This window comes from Histoplasma capsulatum (assembly GCF_000150115.1).
Source record: "Histoplasma capsulatum G186AR genomic scaffold supercont2.6, whole genome shotgun sequence".
NCBI lineage: Eukaryota > Fungi > Ascomycota > Eurotiomycetes > Onygenales > Ajellomycetaceae > Histoplasma > Histoplasma capsulatum.
The window spans coordinates 147,488-167,941 of NW_025544806.1; the positions used below are offsets into that span (position 1 = coordinate 147,488).

A 20,454-nucleotide genomic window follows, 5' to 3' on the forward strand; every position below is an offset into this window, starting at 1 on the left:
GATCTTTCTTTTCTTTGCTTTTCTTTTTGTTTCGCCAGTGCTTTCCTGGCCGAGTCCTTGAATTATCCGCGTTGCATGTTGCTAACTTGTTTGTGTTGGTGCTGCTGTTGCGAAAGCAGCCTTGCATCTTTTCGTTTGCGTTTCAAGCCCATTCACTTCGTGAATTGGGGTATTTCCAACCAGACTACTAGGTAGCCTTTTTTATACAATTGTCTATTGTTCTATCTGATCCTCGATCCTGGTAATATTTTGCCCGCCGTTTGTCGTTCGCCTTCACGTCGACCATCTTCGCTTCCCCCACCCTTTCGGAACTCTCCCTTGTTCTATTTCGTTGGCTCCCTCCACCCCAGTCGCTCATTGCAACCCAATAGTTTTGATTGAACCCGTTCCTTTATATACCGAAGGGCTTGTATGACGAGCCTTGAAAGAAAGGGAGGACGTTGATCCTTGCTACCCCCGCTATCCGCAATTATCCGTCTTGCACTGTAACTTGAATGGTTTTGGATATCTGGGTTCACGATACGTCCGGACTGTATACAATACAAACACTGCCACCAGAGTTGGGAAGTGAACAAAGGGCAGTGGCTACCACAATCCTTCTGGGTGGTCTAAAAAGAAAAGAACTGAAAGATGGAGTCGCCAACTGGAAATCCTGAGTCTCCTTTGGACGATGATACTCCGATTCCATGCCAGGGCTGCGGTGAGGTATGGTTTTGACTACTCCCCACATCCCAAATTATTTTCAATCATTTCGCCTTTGTGAGCTATTGGTTCCTCTTTCGCTAATGAGTATGTGATATAAGATTTTGGAAGAAGGCAAAGCGTTCGAATTGGGTGAGTATATATTATCCTACCGTTAAACACCATCAATTTGGCACTCCTGGTAAGACATGAGATGAGGAGGTTAACCTTAATTAAAAGCTGGGAAACGATGGCATATCGATTGTTTTCGATGCAACACCTGCGGCACCTTTCTCGATTCGGACGCAAACCTCCTTCTACTCGGCGATGGGTCACTCATCTGCAATAATTGCACGTACAGTTGCAGCTCTTGTGGAAATAAAATCGAGGATCTCGCAATCCTTACTGGAGACCAGGCATTTTGTGCCAATTGTTTCAAATGTCGCAACTGCAAACGGAAGATCGAGAATCTTCGCTATGCGCGCACATCGCAAGGCATTTTTTGTATGGACTGCCATGAATCGCTGATGGCTCGGAGAAGGAAACGGTCGGCTAGAGCACAACGCCAAAAGGTTCCTAATGTCCAGCTTGATAAGTCCCTCCCGTCACTGCCACCAACAATTGCTCCGAATAGTGGTTTAGCGGAATTGGACACACCCTCAACTGATCCGTCCTCTGACGCCCCGGTTGAATTACCATCCTCTCATCCAAGATCCGAATCGAGGAGGGCCTACTTAGGCAACGATGTAAATGTTGAATCCACCGAACCTCAACCCGTTAATCAAGGTGCGCCAGTGGTTCATAATTTTCTCCCAAAGTTCTTGTGGTAGTATCTCCAACTAACCACTTATGTTGCAATAGACAATCTTATCCTTCCTTCTAGCACCTATAAAAGCAATCGTCATTCGGCTCTTTCACATAAATCTAATACATCCGGCGGGGAAGAGTTTCTGATTCCTGTTGCATTTGATCCTACGCCTTCTGAACCTCACTCCCCTAATCCTTTGTCGGCAACTTCCAATGGCCCGTTACCAGACTACTTTGGCCGGAATGCACCTAGAGAAAGCCCTCAAAAGCAGTCTGTCGACAGACCTGGATACCTGCAGGACACGAGTCACTCTGCCGCATCCTCTGAGCAACCAAATCCGTACGAGGAGAAGGGTCGTGCAGAGTTAGACTCTCACAACCGCCAAGCTAGCACGGAAAACTCCAGCACATCAATTCCAACACCATCCCCTGATAGCAACGATAATATCCGCCAACAGAATATAATACAAAAGAAATCAGACCCTGGAGCTGATATGCAGAGCCGTGCAGACAAATTCAAGTTGCAGGATGTCCCCAAAGGCAGAAAGGCCGGGGGCTCTCGGAACACATCCCGATCCGACCTTAGCCTGACAACTCGAGCGGAATCTCCTGTAAATGGTGACATTCCTGTGAGCCCGCCACCGCGAGATTCGGCCCGGTCCGCTACAGAACTACCCAGCGCCTCAGAACTAGACGCCACACCTCCCCGTTTTTCACAAGAATCACGCTCTAGGGAGAATGGGACTACTGAACCGTCGAGGTCGGCGATGCAATACCCGCCTAAGAGAGGCGATTCGCTTGAGGCTAAGCTGCACCAATCTCTCCAAAGGAAAGAAGTGCAACATGCTCTAAAGCCTACCCCCCCTACATCTAGTAGCACGAATGATGCCACGCCCCCCATATCCTCGAATTTTTCATCTCCCCCGGTGGACAGATCATCGGAGATAAAGGGCCCCAAGCCGTCAGAATCCACAGTATCTAAGCAGGCCTCTGATACATTGCCTTCTGGCTCCTCGCCTTCAACCCACAAGCGTACCGCATCCGGTAATACATCAAAACCGAAACCTTCGGAAAATCGTCGAACCCATTCTCGCGATGAGTCTGTGAATACTCAGCATTCAGAAGATCAACGTGGAGCAGAGACCGGTGGCTCTCCATTGCTGCGCTATAGTGCGATTGGAGATTTCTCACTTGACGAAGATATGGCGCGGATTCTTGGTAGTGACGATGTTCAGAACCAAGAATCATTCCTAAAGCGCGTGTCGAATTCGGTTCGGCATGGGAGAAGCTTTAGCGATAAAGGGGCCCGACTCTCCAAAGAACAGAAATGGCCTAAGTCACCATCAACTACCAGTCACTTGGCGAATGACGTCAGCAGCCCTACTTCCAATTCCCCTGAAAGTCGAGACCAGCTGGCCTGGTATAAGAACGAACTCCAAAGGGAGCGCCTGAATATTATTGAGAAGGATCAGAAAATTTCAGAGTTGGAAGCTTCGCTTAATGCTTCGACAATTATCAAACACGTTAACGCTGAACTTCGCGAGAAACGGTCCACCATGGTATTCCTTGAGGCTCAGAAAGAGATCGTTATGCGAGAGCTGGAAGTCCTTAATGGAAATATCTCTGCAGAAAAACAAAGCGGTAATGCCGTTGATCTAGGGAAATTGAGCAATTCCGTCCTCCGCGAGTTTGCGCAGTCTATTCAGCGGCTAAAAGATTCATTTGCCCCTCAGATCGAAGAGTTGATTAAGAAACGAAATGATATACTTGAGGAGCTGTCAAATCTTGGTCGCATGAAGGATAAGAGCTTCCAGGAATTCGAACAGTTGTCCCTTAAAAATTCACAACTTGCAGAGCTTAACAACGATCTGGTCCACCAAATACAGGGGATTTATAAGGTCAATACCAACTCCATCAGGGAGGGCGGGCGTAAGATCCCCAACGGCCTGGGTATCTACGCCCACCAAAAGGACATATCTGTCGCCTCACTCGATGGTCGGGAACCCAGGCCGTCAAATGACCTTCAAATATCGACTTCCAATACTCAATCCGAGGATGCAGAACCGGCCGCGCTTCTTCAGGGACCACAGGTGGTCAGCATACGAAAGGGCCAGGTTCGCAAGTTCAATTGGAAAAAGGGTGGCCAGAATGTTGCCAAGGGTGTTACTAAGGGCCTCAAGGGCGCTTTCAACTATGCTGAAGGCAAATACCAACAACGAGAAGGCCACTTTATGGAAACAGCCCCGTATGGATCTATATCATCGCAAGGTGGAGGGGAAGGGTCCTCACGCGCTCAAATGCAAGAATCGTCTCGTCAAGGGTTTGGGTTCTTCGGCAACCAAAAGGCTAAGCCTGGCATCTGGAAAGGACCCTCCAATGACAGCACTGTGGCGCTTGTTGAGGTTAATAACAATAGTACTAGTAATGGTGAGAGTTGTGAAGAAAATATCTTTTCACTTGAATTTTTTAGAATGCTAACTATGATTTTTCCCTCAGGACTTTTTGGTTGTGATCTCGAACAACGGATCGAGATTGAAAAATGTGTGATTCCCGGCATCGTCACCCGCTGCATTGAGGAAGTAGAGCTCCGAGGTATGGACCCTAAACCCGTCCATTCACTCTTTTTCACGCAGAAGGCTTCGTTGTAGATGATATCATTAACAACTCTTATCTTCCTACAGGTATGGATTGCGAGGGTATCTACCGGAAATCCGGTGGTAGCTCCCAAGTGCAAATGATCCGAGATGGCTTCGAGAAGTCATCAGATTACGATATCTCTGACCCGGACCTCGACATCCACGCCGTCACCTCAACGCTCAAACAGTATTTCCGCAAACTACCAAACCCGCTTATCACATACGACGTCTACGATCTACTCCTGGACGCCACTGCCGTCACGCCATCGTCCGTTCGTATAGATGTGATGCGTCGCGCCCTCCTGACCCTGCCAAGTGTGCACCGCGACGTGCTGGAATTTCTGATCTTCCATCTCCGGCGCGTCGTGGAGCGTGAGAAGGAGAATTTGATGACGAGTTTGAATGTTGCGGTGGTGTTTGCCCCAACAATTCTGAGACCCGAGAGTTTGAGTCGGGAAATGATCGATGTGAACAAGAAGAACGAGGTTCTGCAGTTTTTGGTGGATAATTGCCAGGATATTTTCATGGGGATGCAGAATTAGTTATATTTCCCTTGATTCGTATTCCCCCCTGTTTTGCTCGTTTTTCTTTCTATTTTTCTTTTTCTTTCTTGACAGGACTTGGGAGTTTTAAGTTGATGAGGGAGCTACCTCAAGCCATGAATTATCCCTTTTTGATTGGATACTTACTTTCCTCATTGTCGTTTTTGCCAATATTTCAAATCTTTGCTGCATTTTGTCGCAAGTTCGTGTTCATTGCCAATACCACACACTACAAAGGTTAGTTTGTTTATATACCATCACTCCCTCGAGACCTTGCTCCATTGCGCTCACAAGTGAAGGACCATGCACGCTTATAAATACTGTTTGCTATTATTATCGCTATCCCTTGCTTACCACTTATCTGCCTTTTTCGTGGATATATACCCAGTTTCCAGACACAATGAAATCATCTTCGCGCGCATTTTGTGCCTCCTCTCATCCCCTTCCCCGCCGCTTTTTTCCCTCCTCCACTTCAATTGAGAGCTCGGTTTTCGCCACGGCTCCGTCCTTCCAACTGCCAACCAAATAAATAAGTGAAAAAAAAGTAAAAAAAAACGAGACTCTCACAGCATCGATGTCCAGTGTTTGTAATGATGACGATAACAATGGCTATTATGACTTATGACGAGATAAAAAGTCCAATTGGAGCCATATATGTCGTCTACGATTTTTTCCCCGACTACATTGCTTTTTTCTTTCTCTTTCGCCAATCTATTACGAATACTCATGGTTAAAGTTTTTTCCCCTTTGACCTGTTTCCTTCTTTCACTTTCGCACCCCCCCCCCCCGGTCTGGATGCATATTCAAGAATACCCACATACCCTTTCATTCACGTGTGTATCATTGGGGCATCATCTAAGAAAGGTCACTTGCCTGGTTAAATCAAAAGAAGCTAGCAAAACAATCTATGACTTTACTGCGTATAAGTCTCGTAGAGCCGGTGAAGTAGAAATGCTTAAAGTTACTAGACAATGAAAGGGGTATCGTAGGTATTGGATTTGAGCACAGGTTCCCCTTCCCCCCTTTTCCGCTCAGGTGTTTTTCTGTTCTCATAGACATATATAAAATCATTCAGAAGCTCTCATCTTCCAACCCAGCGGCCCGACGAATGATGCTTGGACTGTTCTCGTACTCGTCCGTGATATCTTCACCGCAACCGGCGGTGTGAAGGAGGTCAGAAACAATTCTCTTGGAGGCTTCCTTGGCTAATCGTATGTTAGTTTTGCAGGGCTGGGGTGAGAGGGTATCTCTTTGTGAGGGTGGATGTCATTGACCAAACATACCTGGAGTCTGCAGTAACCTGCTCTGCGGAACATGAAACTGTATCGTTTTCGGCGGACTATCGCCAAAGAGTGCGGTACCGTCGTCGTCGTCATCGTCGTCATGGAAGTCCTCGTTGCTATCCCATCCATAGGACATTTTCGGCGGCCGTGACGCATCATGTTTGCTTGGCGTAAGCACACTGATGCCTGGCCGTGAGACTCGGGATGGTTTGCTTGGCCGTCGCTGACGAGGTCGACTCTCGTCATCTTCACCACCATCGTTATCACCCTTGATTGGGGATGAAAATATCTCCGAGTGAAGTTTTGGAACTTCGATTTCCGGACTTGAGAGAGGGGAGTCTAGGTAGCCCGGTTTGGGGTTGAATTTGGGCGTGCTGATTGTATGAGTGGAATGGCCATACGTTTTGCGAGAGCTGGCAAGGGGTGTTGCTTGGATACGGTAAGTTTTATCGAGGACACGGTGAAGGACGGCATCCATCTGCTTGCCGGCCTTTTTGGATGTGGACGGCATCCTGTGCGAAGCTGGTGGGGCGAATGACGAGGACGTTGGAGTTATGGCCATGTCTCGTGCACCACCATGTTTCCATTGTGTCCTTGCTGGAGTGACTGGACCGGCGTTTCTTGATTGTAAGGGCGTGTCGTCTGATGCGTTGTGGAGAGTTTCATACGGGGTGGGGTAATCGATGGATGAGCTGGTAATGTCGTCGTCGTTGTTTCGTTTTATATGAGATTTTGGTCGCGGGGTGCTGTGGGATGGTGTTATTGTGAGTGACGACAGGTCTGGGGCATCTTCTCGGTCGTGGAGGTTGAGCGATTCAGATGATGGGGTGGCGTATGATTCTGTAGCGTCTTCGTCTGTGGATGTGCGGGTCGTGTATGTAGAGTCCTCAGAATATGTGCCCTCCTGTCCGCTTTCGCTTGGAGGTTGTTCTTCATAGCCAGAGAGCGAGACATTAGCACTGGACTCGAAGAATTGTTTCCAGAACTAGGTTATTTATATAAGTTGGCTGTCAGTGAAATGACGCTTTGCATTACGGATTGTGTGCCAGGATGACCCACCTTCGACCCCTCCCATACTTCTCGCGACTGTTCAGCATATTGTTCAACAGTTGGGAGAATGCTTGTGGTGACAATTCTGTGAGCACGGCTGAAATTGTGATCAATCTCTATAAAGTCGCATCCATAATTGTTAGTTTATTGAGATCGTTTGGCTTCGAGGATAGGGAGGTTTATACCTTGCAAGGTCAATGTTATGGACTGCTCCAGTCTCTCTAGCTCCTCAGTCAGTGAAAGGTTCCGTTGGGCTGGGTTAGGGCGTGACATCGTTGCTCTCAAACACCATGTAACCAGGTTTTAAGTGAGTAGACGCCGTGGGGATGAAGTTGAGCTCCGCAACAAGAATGTTTACAGCCGCAACGGATGGATATCACGTGGCGAGGAACCGCATCGCTCGGATTTCAACGCTAGCCCGATAAGACGTCGTCATTCGGATAAGTCTACCAGGCGGCAACATAACTCAAAAAGTCTCCGCGTCCTCCGTCCGATGGAGACGTATTCTCTCTATCCCATGACGTCTCAACACCACTGGTATTTCCAACTATATGGGAATCCATTTTGATCTGAACAATCCCGCAGCAGAACTCGAAATGCCTGCTCCGTTAGCTAAAGGTTTGTGCACCAGGTCCAACCCCCGCCATCCCCGCTCTCCCCTCATCATAATATGGAGAGAGCATATAGCGTCCCATAGCACATAATCCTTTATCCTATCAAAATTCTATTATCTGCAGGCTACCTCTTCTAATTCTATTTGCGTGTGTCGTCTCAGGCCTTGTGATCACTGTTACCATCCTCCTTGCCGCTGGTTATGCGGTATACGAAAACCCGCAAGTGAAACAATGGGTTCGAAATTCCCGCCGGAGGATTGCAATAGCCCTGCACAATCTTGGGGATGAGATTAATCCTCAAGAACGTTCCACCGACCGCAGGCCGGCGGAGGACATATCTATGAGTGAAGAACTGAGCGAGGAAGCTGAGGCTAGACGTCAGAAAGCCCGGTCTGAAATCTCGCGACGAGCGTCGGTCCTTGAAGCAAGAAAAAATAAGTCTGCTTTAGGTTCGGTTGGTAGCTTTGATAATCTTGTGGATAAAGACGGGCGGCTCAAAGCGCCATCCAAGCATTGTCAACAGCCATTGCTCAAGGAGGGCGAGTCGCAAGCACGAGCCTCAGGTGTCCAAGTTACAAATTCGGATACAGTTCATCTGCGGCCTGCAGTGTTCTCTGATCTGTCCAATTCAATATCCGAGATGGCTCCTGAGAAGGCTTTGGCTGAATATCGCCAGACATTACTTAACGCTATAGATAGACCTCCCCACTCCTCAGAGACTTCCTCTCACCATCCTTCGGAGTCTTTAGTTGATCTTACCCCGACCTCGGAAGCTCCAGGCATGGACTTTGCTTGGTCCGCACACAGCGAGATACAGAGCCATGGCCAGAGCCAGCAAGAAGACCCCACTTCACAATCTAGCTATTTCTCACTCGCCTCATCACAGAATACAGGGGATGGCGAGCCGGACTTCTACTACGCACGGCCCCCTCAACCTGATCAAAATATCGCAGCAATGCAGCTTCCGCAATACGAGAGCGAAAATCCATTCGTGGACCAGCAGGAAAGCCATACTATTCAATCAGTCTCCTCAACGCCCTCAGTCGCGTCAAGCCTTAGTCATATCCAAAATGATCCCTTGGAGTCAATGTCCGATAGGACGCTGAGTGATTTAGAATCCATCCATGAAGGCATACACACACCAGCGAGCTGGTCTGAAGTTGGCAGTGTGGTCAGTAGCAATGACGGCAATAATCACCAGTGAAAAGGGTATGTTATGCGCATTCTTTGGCTGGGAATGTGGCTCCACTTTGTCTCCCGCTCTAATACACACGAACTACGAATTTTAGCTGCCTCTTTATATTAGGGAAAGGCCCATGGGAAGTCTTGGCCAATGGTGATTTGACACTGTGCTTCAATTTTCAATTTTACTTCATTTCTGTATTTGTCTTTGGGGCAGCCTGTCAGCTAGGAGTAGTGGGCATTCTTTTGCCTAATCCGCTGGAAAAGCTGACCTCCTTATCATGATGCCAAGTGAGGCATGTACTGTACATGTACCTTTGTTTTTGCGTTGTCTCTTTATAGAAGCTATTTGTTATTTATAAACGTTGGCGAAATGATGCGTTCAGCATATTTTACTGTTTCCCTCATCCCCCACAAAGCAGCATCTTTGTGTCATTGTTATTTAGGGACCGGGCGTCTGGGCTATTGGTAACTTGCGACATCTATAGGAAAGCAGGTTTCAAGGGATGGATGTTTTCCGCTTTGCTATATCTATCTATCTTTATAGATCACGCTATTTTTCTATCCTTACTTTCGAAGAGAGCAAACATTCCTTTTATGTCCTTTCACCCTTATAAATCTAACTACCTGTTAACTATTTCTATGACTATCTTATGCAACTCCTGCGAGGGGAGAACAAATGGCGTTTTTAAATGTTTTATGCTATCTTCTACCTCCGGGAAATACTTCCTTTACGAGGTGCAATGTGCCGTCCTACTCTCTGTGGCATACTATTTGTTTTACCATCCATTTTACCAACCGTTGCATGGTTCGTTCCATCCGTGTTGAACCGTGCGTTGTGTGAACAAGCCATTGAAGCCCCATGGCGCCCAACCAAGCCCTAATAAAAGCCTTCTCATTCTAAGTTCTCATCAACAATCAGGGATCCACCGAAGAGGGTTCCGTTTCCCTTCTCCGCCTCCAGGCACTTCTTTTTGTTCTACCCCCTTCCCCCCGGTAAGTATCTAGTATATTAAAATATAGGCACTCTCGAAGAGACGCAATCACCCGCAAATATTAATTCTAAGTTTCATGTTTATTCGTTAGCCCGGATGGAGTTTGGCTTGTGATGCACCGAGGGAAAACAATTCCGAGTGAGGAGAATATTAACTGGCCTGCTCCAATCAGGAGTGTTGACACTCAAGCACTGCTGTAAGTCTCTGTACTGTAACCCTGAACTCAAGCAATCATGGTCATCAACATCATCATCATCATCATCAGCCACCATCTACCCAACCCTTATTTTCCTTACCGAAAATATATATATCCCACGAATCTCGTAAGTGAAGTAAATTCCTGTCCTTGCCGGGTACGGTGCGGCTTCGGCTCGATTTCGATCCATCCCTTTGTGGGCCCATAATAATACGCAGATTGGCGACGTGGAGCAAAGATACTAGTATTCCCACTAGTAAGTGTAAAATACGGCGGCATTGGACGCTGGGCGTTTATCTTATTCATGCCTTGGAAGCTAACATGCAAACGGCAAAGGGACACACGACCTGTGGACATGAGGGACGATCTATCATAACAACCAGGTGAAGGAGAATTAGCCACGCGTAATGCCTTTGGATGTGGACGGTGACGATGCCAAAAACTCGCAAATCCAGCCTTGTAAATCTGTGGCATATTTCCTGCGTAGGTACGAGCATTTACACCCCCCCCCTCCTTCTCCGGCTTCAGGGGCCCTTGTGCTTGCGGCGGCTTGGCGCTTAGATCTTGGCGCTTGGGTTTGACTTATCCGGTTACTGGCCCCGAGAGCTCCCTGATGAAGGCCCCCCCGGCTTCTTCTTCGTCTGTCATTCTTGTCTTCCTCTCCAATGCTGCGTTTTTGTCGATATCCCCTTCGTGGACATACTTATAACGCATATGTACTTACTTTTTATTAGTTCTATGTATCCTGATTGTTTAGTTCTCTTAATCCTCCTCCGTGCTGCCACGGCCCATCCATACCATACCTCTCATGACACCTCCACGGCCGTGTGAAGGAAAAAGACCAGCATACCCAAGGCATGAGGCTCCTCAGCTGGCGATCTCTTCTGCTAGTGACATCACTCTGTGCGCACTCACTACCTTCCGTCTCTGCGGTCTCGTTTTTCTCCCACAACGATCTCTCTCGCCGAAACGACAGGGAGGAGCCACCTGAGGAAAAATACTTCCACGAACCGGGTAATGATGATATTCTGGGCCATTACGATACGAGGTTTTTCAAGGGGGCTGTTACGTATGAGGAGCGCACGGATACGCTGGTGCATATGACACGGGCGTATCTGACTTTTTTCAGAGAGAATGGGTTGGAGACGTGGATTGCACATGGGACGTTGTTGGGGTGGTGGTGGAATGGGAAGGTTGGTTGAGGATCATGCCCTTTTCTTTCTTCTCCTTCTTTCTCTTTCTTCAAAATATATACATATCCCGTCTTTGTGTCCTTCCGCGGAGAAGGGTAAGTAAATAAGTTACGACAAATTCGAGACCTTGCTGATATTTATTTTCTTGGTACAACTCTATCTAGATGCTTCCTTGGGACTGGGATATTGATACCCAAGTCAACACCGCCACCCTCTACCGCATGGCCGACACATTCAACCACACTATCTACCGATACGACCTCGCAGACGACCAGACCCAGCGCAAATACCTACTCGACGTCAACCCGCACGCCCGCCGACGCGACCGCGGCCAGGGGCAAAACATCATCGACGCACGCTGGATCGATATGCGCAATGGCCTCTACATCGACATCACGGGCGTCAGCGAAGTCAACCCTGAAACAGAACCGGGCATCCTCCAATGCAAGAACTTCCACAAGTATGAGACCTCAGACCTCTACCCGATGCGCGAGAGTATGTACGAGGGCGTCCCGGCGAAGATCCCGTATAAGTATCATGAGATTTTGATTAAGGAGTACGGGCAGAGCGCGATGGTTGTGAAAGAATATGAAGAGTGAGTTTTGATTTTTTGTATCCCCCCCGGGTGACGTCCACAACCTAACTATAACCCAACTCAATTTACTCATTCATTTCTCTCCAGCCACAACTGGGTCCCGGAGCTCAAGCTGTGGGTACCGGATAAGGAACGAATGGCCGAAACCGCGAAGCTTACTCCGGAAGAGCGGAAAAAGAAACAAGATGAGGAACGCAGCGTGCGCCAAAATGAGATTGAACAAGATTCCGGACGATGGGGTTGATTTAGTGGGTTCCATCCTTTGAAAAGGATGCAGCACCAGAAAGCTGTTCAACAGCTTTCGCACCCAGCGCTCCGGCACCGATACACAACCCCAGTGTTTTTACAAAGCTTTACCGGTTGAAGCACTGCGTATAACCTTCCGTCAAAACCGCAATGGCTTTTGTCCTTCGACATGAAACGTACCGAAAAATAATAACTCGTAATTGGATCTGTGAATATTTCATGCATACATCCGTATTTAAGCACATCAACAACTTGCTGCGCTACTTATTTATTTGTTTCTTGGGGCCCCCCTTTTATTTCGGTGTCCATTTGTTTTTTCTTTATGTGTTCTTATTCGGGATTTTGGACGCCCCTTTTGCCCTTGGAATGGGCCGTTGCATCATCTACTTGGCTACAGAGTAGTAATGACTGAAGATGATTATCCTTTGTTGGTGGAGGAGGGGGAGCATGAGCATGATATACCCTGGCTATTCAGTATTGCATCTTATGTCATATTTTTGGCAGTTTTTCGAATTTGGTTTTCTTGCGTTTGTTTCGGTTCGGGCTTCTTATCTAGATGCCACAGTGTCTGAGATTAAGAATCCATGCAACGTCATTTTTCCTGTTTGAAGCTTGAAGTAGTTTAGAACCGGAACTAAGTGTTTCCCGCTCCGGCCGAGGTTATAGTCACGTGATACAAGCGGCTGGCATGATTATTAATCGGCGGACTGCTTAGCGCGGCGGAACATTCTCCGCTCTTCTCCGCCCTGCCAGCGCACTGCAGCCCCACGGCGGAGACGAGGGGCGGGAGGTTTCTCCTATTAAAGCCTGTGTTTCCTTCGTCGAGACGCTGCTTATCCTAAAATATAGCCCGTAACATTAACAACAAACAGCTACACATACCCACTGCTTATTTTAACATTACAGTCCTCCAAAATATCCCACTCCGTGATGGGGGACTTCCAAGCATCACAGGCTACTCCCCCGCGCGACGATGAAATAGCCCTAATAATTCACCACCGTGGGGAAGACCATACCTTCTCTTTGTCTCCGACTTCTACCCTCCAAGACCTTTCCGCCTCCATATCCGATCGCCTGTCCGTCCCGCCCCAGAACCAAAAGCTCCTCATATCCCCCAAACCTGGCATGCAAAGGCACCCTTTCCAACCCACTCCCCTAGCCACTCTCCCCTATTCCCTCCCACGCTTCAAAATCACCCTCTTTGGCAGCACTGCTGCAGAAGTAGCTTCAATCAACGACGCCGCTCCCCCTCAACGGCCCTCCCCGCGCTCCCTCCCCGCCTCCCATTTAAGGCCCGCAAGGCCCACTCCACGCGGCTCCCCCACCCCTCTCTCTCAATACACATTCCACACCCTCCTCCCACTGGCACACCTCCCCAACCCCTCTCGCTCCCTAGCCTACCTAACACGCCTCCGCGATGACCCAGGGATACGCGTTGCCATGAAAGCGCATAAATTCTCCGTCCCACTGCTGACTGAGATGGATCCCGCCGAACACACCACCGTCTCCTCCCGCACCCTCGGTCTAAACCGCAACAAGGGGGAGGTCATAGAGCTGCGCCTGCGCACGGACGCCTACGATGGCTACCGCGACTATCGCACCATCCGCAAGACGCTCTGCCATGAGCTTGCGCATTGTGTGTTCGGCGACCACGATCGGGACTTCTGGGATTTGACGGCCCAGATTGAAAGGGAGGTGGAGAGGGCAGATTACTGGGGCGCAGGGAGGAAGTTGACGGATGAGGAGTTTTATAATCCGGCGGATTGGGAGGAGATGCGGAGTGGGGCCTTGGAGGTGGTGGATCATGGGGGTTGGACTGGGGGCGAGTTTTTGTTGGGTGGGGACGGTGGGATGGAATATGCGGGCCTGAGTCGGAGGGAGATTTTGGCGGAGGCGGCGGAAAGGAGGGCTGCGATGGCGAGGAGGGAAAGGGAGGAGAAAGGAAATGGAGGGGAACAGGGGTGATGGGCAAGTGGGGAGTGAGTGAGAGAGAGAGACTTGAATTTATGGGTTTTTGAGGGGTTTCATATATCCTTTCCTTGCCGAGATGTAAATGTCTTGTTGTATGCGGGCGTTTGACATTCAATTTCTCATCCTACCCTATAATAACTCGGTGTATATAATGAGAAGAAGATAATATATATACATCATTTTATTAGTCAAGCTTTTCAAAGATGATTTCCCCGCCCTTCCTCCTCCTCATTGTTCGTTAATAAACAATCCAGCCATCCCCTGTCCCGTCCCAATACACATACTCGTAACCAATACCTTCTTCTTCGTCCTCCGCGCCTCACTCAAAATAGTACAGACCTGTCTCGTCCCCGTGCATCCCAACGGATGCCCCAGCGCAATGGCGCCGCCGCGCGGGTTTACCTTCTTGTGATCCAGACCTAGCTTATCAATACAGTAAACCGCCATGGAGGCAAACGCCTCGTTGATTTCGAATATATCGATGTCTTCCTTGCGCAGGTTGTACATCGACAGGAGTTTGGGAATAGCAATGGAGGGGCCGATGCCCATGATGCGGGGCGGGACTCCGGCGACGGTGGCGCCGACGAATTTTGCGAGGATCGGTTGGCCGAGTTCGATGGCTTTGGAGCGTTTCATGAGGATTACGGCGGCGGCTGGTAGTGTGGGAAGGTTAGTGATCGATGCGTGCATTAGGAAGGGTTTGGATGAAGGTGATATCAACCACAAAAAGAGGAAAATAGGACGGAAGGACCAAAAAATGAAGAAGACGAAGAAGAGAAAGAACATACCTCCGTCGGTAATCTGACTCGCATTCCCACCGGTCGTCTTATTCCCAAACTGCGGGAACGCCGGCCGAATTTTACTCAACGACTCTAACGTCGTGCCATACCGCGGCCCTTCATCTTTGGTGACAGTCATTTCCCTCTCCGGCCCCTTCCCATCCTTCCCAACCTTCACTGTCGTCCGAATCGGTACGATCTCATCCTCGAACCAGCCAGCCTTTTGCGCCACCTCTGCCCTCCGGAATGACTCCACGGAGTACCGATCCTGCATCTCGCGCGAAATGCCAAAGTCATCACCGACATTCTCACTGGTCTGACCCATCGGCTGCATGCAGTCTGCCGCATCCGGCTCCTTCATGATTTCCGGATGGAAGGGCTGGGGGGTGCGGTCGGGCCCTTTGCTCATGGACTCTGCGCCGATTGCAATACCGATCTCGATGGCACCCTGTGCGATCTCGTAGGCGACGCTTTGAATCGACATGAGGCCGGATGAGCAGAAGCGGCTGATAGCGGCCGCGCCGGCGGTGTAGGGGATGCCGGCGGCGAGGGCAGCTGTGCGGCATATTGTGGAAGCTTTGTCGTTGTTTGCCTTGCCGATTGTTAGTAAAAATACTGGGCCTCCCTTCTCCTTCTCCGTGGATGAAGGCCTTCTATGGATACAATAACACGTACATTCCCCATGACGACATCATCAATCAAATTTGGATCTAGTTTCGACTTCGCCATCACCTCCTGCAACAGTTGAAGGACCAGATAGTCAAGATCCGTGTCCTTGAACCCGCCCTTGAATCCCCTCGCCATCGGCGTTCGCAGTGCCAATGTGATGACAATGTCATCGGGGTTCTTTTGTGTTCTGCACGTCGTTGTCAATATTTTATCAATATTTAGCTTGTATGGGAGGGGATCTCACATCTTGTCAAGAGCGCTCTGCCCCCCTGTTGCGGGCTTTAGCTGTGCAAGGACAGCCTGCAATCTCTCGTTGGCCATTTTTGTGGATGAGCTTTTCTTTTTTCTCCTTTTCCTCCTTTATATTCTGAGGTGTGTGTGTACAGAAGCTCTGTGTCTAGTACATATATTTGCATTTGAAAGAAAAAGCAGATGGTCTAGTTCCCCCGCAACTATCCATTTAGAGGTATATGTAACATGTTTTGCGGAGAGCGAAAAACACCTCGGCATTCCGGGCGTTCAACCTAGCCGGATTTGGTCGGGATTTGGGTTTCGGCTAAACTGGAAAGGTCGGCTCGGCTCCGATGTTAATTTCTCGGCTAATGGTTAGCCGGTGGTGCATTTGTGATCGAACAAGGTATTCTTTAGAGAACGTATCTTGTATTACAATTATATATGGCATATTCAGCGCCAAAAACTTATTTCTCTCTATAGAGACGTCTAACTACCGTATCTTCCGGAAAAAACAAGCAAATCCCTTCCAAATCGCGCCAGAAAATAAATTCAATATTAGCCATGGGGTATATCAACAGCAGTCGTGAGACTGGGGTATTCGAGCAGATTTTAACTTTTCTGAAAACAGGTACTTAGTCTGCCAGTTTCAGAACAAGTGCAAAAAAGGATCGCTTCTAACTAAGTAATAATTGAGTGAGGAACCGTTGAATCAAATGGAGGGAGCAGACAAGACCAATATAGAGCGTGCGGGTTGAGGGATATGATTGCCGGTCGTAAATTCACAGAACCCAGCTGCTACATTTGGATCGAATTTGAGCAACTCAATCCTCCCTTAGCCATGTTCTAGCTAGGAATCATCTAACACGACCTTGTCTCCTAGAACCAGAAGACCTTCGGGAGGATGGCTAGTATTCTACCTCGGTGGGATAATCTCAGATAGAGTAATGTTATTACTCGTGATCAATTTATCGACATAAATTTATCCCCGTGGGGCTTTCATCTGGTTATCCCTCGAAATCGACTTAAAAATCTCGGCGGATCAGTAGGTAGTTCTACTGCTGGCTTTGAATTTCTTTTCACCGGCGCAGGCTCCGCCTCTCGCGGTAGCTCATGCACACGCGGCGGGTCCCTGCTGCTTTCTGGTAACTCGTACTTCGGGGACGGAGGTTGTTGTGGCATAAGTGGTGCTGACATGGTAATATCCCCCTGTTAGGACATCGAGTTAGCTGATGTTGTATGACACCAGAAACAAGCCCGGGAGGATGCTGGGAATAGAATAAAAAAATAAATAAGCTATACGTACCTGGGCTGCTACTGGCACTCTTTTGATATTTGCTACTCCTGTTGCTGCATCAACCCAAGCCATGATAATGGTATCTTCATCAGTGGTTGTCATGTACGACATTGCAAATGAATCTGATTTGGTCGTGAGTTCCTTAGATGTGGCCAGTCTTTTAACATCCATAGGACTTGAGTCCAGATTTGATATTTGATAAAGATAACCCCGGTCATTTACCATCGCGAGCTCAGCGCCAGAAGGGGAGAAAGAAGCGCATTGAATCCTATTACCTAGTCTCCCGTGGCGGCCGGCATTCTCTGTCTTGACATCTGTTTTATTTCCTTCCTTGGGATGTGCGAGGATGGGTACTCCAGATTGCGTCCACGTCGTGATACAGACGAGTTCGTCACCCCGACGCGAAGATCGAAATAAAGTTGCTGATACTCCATTATCTTCCGACTCGTGCAGCGGGACGTAGTATCTACAAGCCGGTAGTTCGTGGAACACCACGAAAGGAAATTTCCATTGGAATACCTGGATTACCCCCTTTGGATTCCGGGTGCTGGCAAGAAGAACAAGTCCGTCTCTTGAGAAAGAAAGCGTGTCTAATGTACAATTTGTACAAACTCTGTGGAACAGGCTATGGAGCCGGTCTTCTCGAGGAGGTTCCGAATTTGTGGTCTTAAAGAACCGGACAATTGAGTTCTCAAATCCAATCACGACGTAATTTTCCATTGGGCAAACTGTTATGCATTTGCACCAGAGCGTTGATGACATGCGGTACTCAACAACTGGGACCGACTCATCAATAAGGTTTATTATCCGTAGCTAGGTTGAAAGTTAGTTTAAAGCCATGGTAACTGGTACGGGCTCGGGAAGTTACCGTTAGTTTATTATCACGAGTGCCAATAACGTACGCTAAGTACATTTTCGTAACTGCTGCAAGAAGGCACGTACTATCTATCGAAAATGCGCGTTTCATGGTTGGCGGAGAGGTTCCAACATCCCACACATGTATCGTGGTATGGGTCCAAAAGAGTGCGAAAGTCGAATTTTGTGAAAGATAAACGTTGATATTTTTTGCAAATCTTCCTTTTACGCTTTTCATCGAGTTGACTAAACCTTTCAAAGGAATTTCATCCAGTTTCTGTGATTCTAGAAAGGATGACGAAAGGGAACTAGTGTCTCCGGATGCTGAGATGGATTCCTTTTTTGTACCAGTGAGTTTTCTCCAGCCCATTTTCCCTTTGTCCGCTGATGTAGGGGATTGCAACGTCCGTGATCGCACGAGGAGGGTAGACTCGGAAGTGGCAGTGATTGCGGTCTTCTCAATTCCAGGTAGGCTTGCTGCCTGGGCCGAGAGATCGTGAGAACCGTTGGAGGCACGCGACTCAACGATGGTTCCTGGCTCCAATACATTGTCTTCCGTTTCGTTAATAGCGGTTAAACTGTCCATGGGTGAAAATTCGGTACGAGGGTTATCAAATCTGTGTCGAATTAGGTGTGTGAATTGGGATGAAGGTGATTGAGGAGTTGCACTGGAGGGGTCGGAGGTCGAAAATATAGTTCGAGTGAAAAGGGATGAGTCGGTTTCTTGTGTTCTCGGGCTCACTGGGGTTGTTACGTTACTATATGATGGGAACGAACCGCCAGCTTCAACTTTAGGAGGTGGTAATTGGAATTGCGTCGGAAGGTGTCTCTCGACGTTGATTGTGTCAGCATTTGATTCGATGTGGGAAAGAAGATTCCAAGTATGCCGCGCAAGTTGGATTTCTCGGGCCATTGTCACAACGTCACCACATTGCCGACAGTTCGTCCCTGGTGGAAGAGAAACTTCTGGTACTTCACTGGAATCAAGCTATGATGGAAATGGAAATTAGCAGTTGAGATAAATTTTATGGACCGTAGATAATAGAAGCACTTTCTACAGAAGCTAAAAACGTACTGGAAGATTAATATTATCCAAATATCTCAGCTGGGAATATCCTGCAAAGTGACACCCTCGACAATTTAGAACATACAACCGGGGGCGGGATGCTCTGAATTGAGCACTAGGATCATCGAGCAATGCTATATTCCGAGTGATTTCGGTTATACTGTGAATCACTTCCCTATCACTCACACGGCTAATTAACTGGCGGCAACCCAGGTGTTGGCAGAAAGCATCCAGTGCGTCAGCTACATTTTCATCAACATCATCAGATTCAGAGGAAGTCTGAGTTGTAACATTGGGCGTATTTGGAAGCACAACTCGAAAGCCGTCGCTGAAGGATGCAATTAAGTCCGCTTTAGAAAGGTGATGCGGTAACTTGACATGGTCTAGAGCAGCTAAGACCGCATTCCGAGTTTCCGAAGACATTGCCTGGAGGTGTGGATTTCTTGTCCCTGTATTCACTGCATATTGGACATTCGTCCCAACCACAAACAGTGTGACATCCCGCAGGGCCATAAACTGACATAACCAGTCATCAGATGATCCGTCCTTTGGTACGATGGTAGAGACCGACTCGGACAGGAGGCAGTGCGCAAGCGGATACTAAATATGTGAAGAAAAGTCAGTCACATGAATACATACACACATATATCTTATTTTTGTGTCTAGCTGCTACATACCATTTCTGCTCCCAAGTTCGGTAGTTTATTTTTCAATCTTGAAGGTAGAGCTAGTGAATCTGGATCGCTGCGGAGAGAGCCTGTTACCTCCTTGCAAACCTGCAAAAGAAATGATTTCGGACCCGGGTAGCTATCATAAACACGTTCAAGCGACCTATGTATTCGCGAAAACCGCTCTCGACGATCTTTGGTCCGCTGGCCTGTTGGTGCTTTTGGATGCAGTGAGAGAAATCGAAGAGATAATAGAAGAAATTCTGCAAGATAATAATCCCTGAGTCGACGAATTTCCCACAAGCTCTCTCGGCCATCCTCAACAATTTGTATGACAAATTCCACACATCGCAAACTTGTCTCCCAACTCACCAAAAACCCAAGGTACGATCCGGTGTGTGTTTTCTCGGTAGGCAACGATAGCCGTTGGATGTAGAAAATGGCATTCAGTTGGGAGAGTAACGTTGTCACGAGGGCTTGATAGGATTCTTTATTACCGTCCGAATATATCTTCTCCAGCGAAAAATGGCCGAGTAGTTCCTTGATGATATCCTCCACATCGCTTCGAAGAGCAAGGGCCTGCCAAACATTTCCCAAACGTATAGATAACGAGGACGTGACTGTGGCCGTAGCCATCGCATCCACGCGATTTTGAATCCTGGGCCTTTCAGGCGCTGGAATGATTTCCAGACAGTTGGATAATCTACTCTGCCGTTTTGGGCACCGCTCGCTCGTTATAAGCCTTGACAGTGGATAATAGACAGTGAGCTGCCAAAAATTTTAGCTCCCATTGGAAGGAACTTGAATGTCATCGATGGTTAGTGATGTTCGCTAACGGGATGGCCCCACCATGTGTCAAGCGGCCACATTAGGTATTCTGGTATTGTGGATGGAGCTA

The 20,454-nt window shown here is 48.2% G+C and overlaps 7 protein-coding genes across 7 annotated transcripts; 4 read left to right on the top strand and 3 right to left on the bottom strand.

The window, feature by feature from the left end:
• Positions 1-630: 630 nt before the first annotated feature.
• On the top strand, positions 631-4,666 carry HCBG_04745 (chimerin; the record flags this gene model as incomplete). The annotated part of the gene is made up of 5 exons (XM_045431794.1): positions 631-705; positions 804-834; positions 922-1,467; positions 1,543-4,080; positions 4,170-4,666. The coding sequence occupies 5 exons, from the start codon at positions 631-633 to the stop codon at positions 4,664-4,666; spliced, it is 3,687 nt and encodes a 1,228-aa protein (XP_045287006.1).
• A 570-nt stretch (positions 4,667-5,236) lies between these two features.
• Positions 5,237-7,311, bottom strand: HCBG_04746 (DASH complex subunit ask1; the record flags this gene model as incomplete). The annotated part of the gene is made up of 4 exons (XM_045431795.1): positions 5,237-5,871; positions 5,950-6,934; positions 7,009-7,115; positions 7,185-7,311. The coding sequence occupies 4 exons, from the start codon at positions 7,270-7,272 to the stop codon at positions 5,738-5,740; spliced, it is 1,314 nt and encodes a 437-aa protein (XP_045287007.1).
• Positions 7,312-7,552: 241 nt separating this feature from the next.
• On the top strand, positions 7,553-9,198 carry HCBG_04747 (uncharacterized protein; the record flags this gene model as incomplete). Its single annotated transcript, XM_045431796.1, has 2 exons — positions 7,553-7,617; positions 7,775-9,198. 2 exons carry the CDS (start codon positions 7,596-7,598, stop codon positions 8,815-8,817), a joined length of 1,065 nt encoding a protein of 354 aa, XP_045287008.1.
• Positions 9,199-10,843: 1,645 nt separating this feature from the next.
• HCBG_04748 (uncharacterized protein) lies at positions 10,844-12,018 on the top strand (the record flags this gene model as incomplete). Its single annotated transcript, XM_045431797.1, has 4 exons — positions 10,844-11,055; positions 11,116-11,179; positions 11,344-11,774; positions 11,862-12,018. The coding sequence occupies 4 exons, from the start codon at positions 10,844-10,846 to the stop codon at positions 12,016-12,018; spliced, it is 864 nt and encodes a 287-aa protein (XP_045287009.1).
• Positions 12,019-12,950: 932 nt separating this feature from the next.
• Positions 12,951-13,985, top strand: HCBG_04749 (ubiquitin/metalloprotease fusion protein; the record flags this gene model as incomplete). Its single annotated transcript, XM_045431798.1, has 1 exon — positions 12,951-13,985. One exon carries the CDS (start codon positions 12,951-12,953, stop codon positions 13,983-13,985), a length of 1,035 nt encoding a protein of 344 aa, XP_045287010.1.
• A 234-nt stretch (positions 13,986-14,219) lies between these two features.
• Positions 14,220-15,760, bottom strand: HCBG_04750 (3-ketoacyl-CoA thiolase; the record flags this gene model as incomplete). The annotated part of the gene is made up of 4 exons (XM_045431799.1): positions 14,220-14,644; positions 14,780-15,362; positions 15,446-15,626; positions 15,684-15,760. The coding sequence occupies 4 exons, from the start codon at positions 15,758-15,760 to the stop codon at positions 14,220-14,222; spliced, it is 1,266 nt and encodes a 421-aa protein (XP_045287011.1).
• Positions 15,761-16,669: 909 nt separating this feature from the next.
• Positions 16,670-20,192, bottom strand: HCBG_04751 (WD domain-containing protein; the record flags this gene model as incomplete). The annotated part of the gene is made up of 5 exons (XM_045431800.1): positions 16,670-16,879; positions 16,977-17,780; positions 17,836-18,810; positions 18,898-19,488; positions 19,566-20,192. The coding sequence occupies 5 exons, from the start codon at positions 20,190-20,192 to the stop codon at positions 16,670-16,672; spliced, it is 3,207 nt and encodes a 1,068-aa protein (XP_045287012.1).
• Between the last annotated feature and the right edge of the window lie 262 nt (positions 20,193-20,454).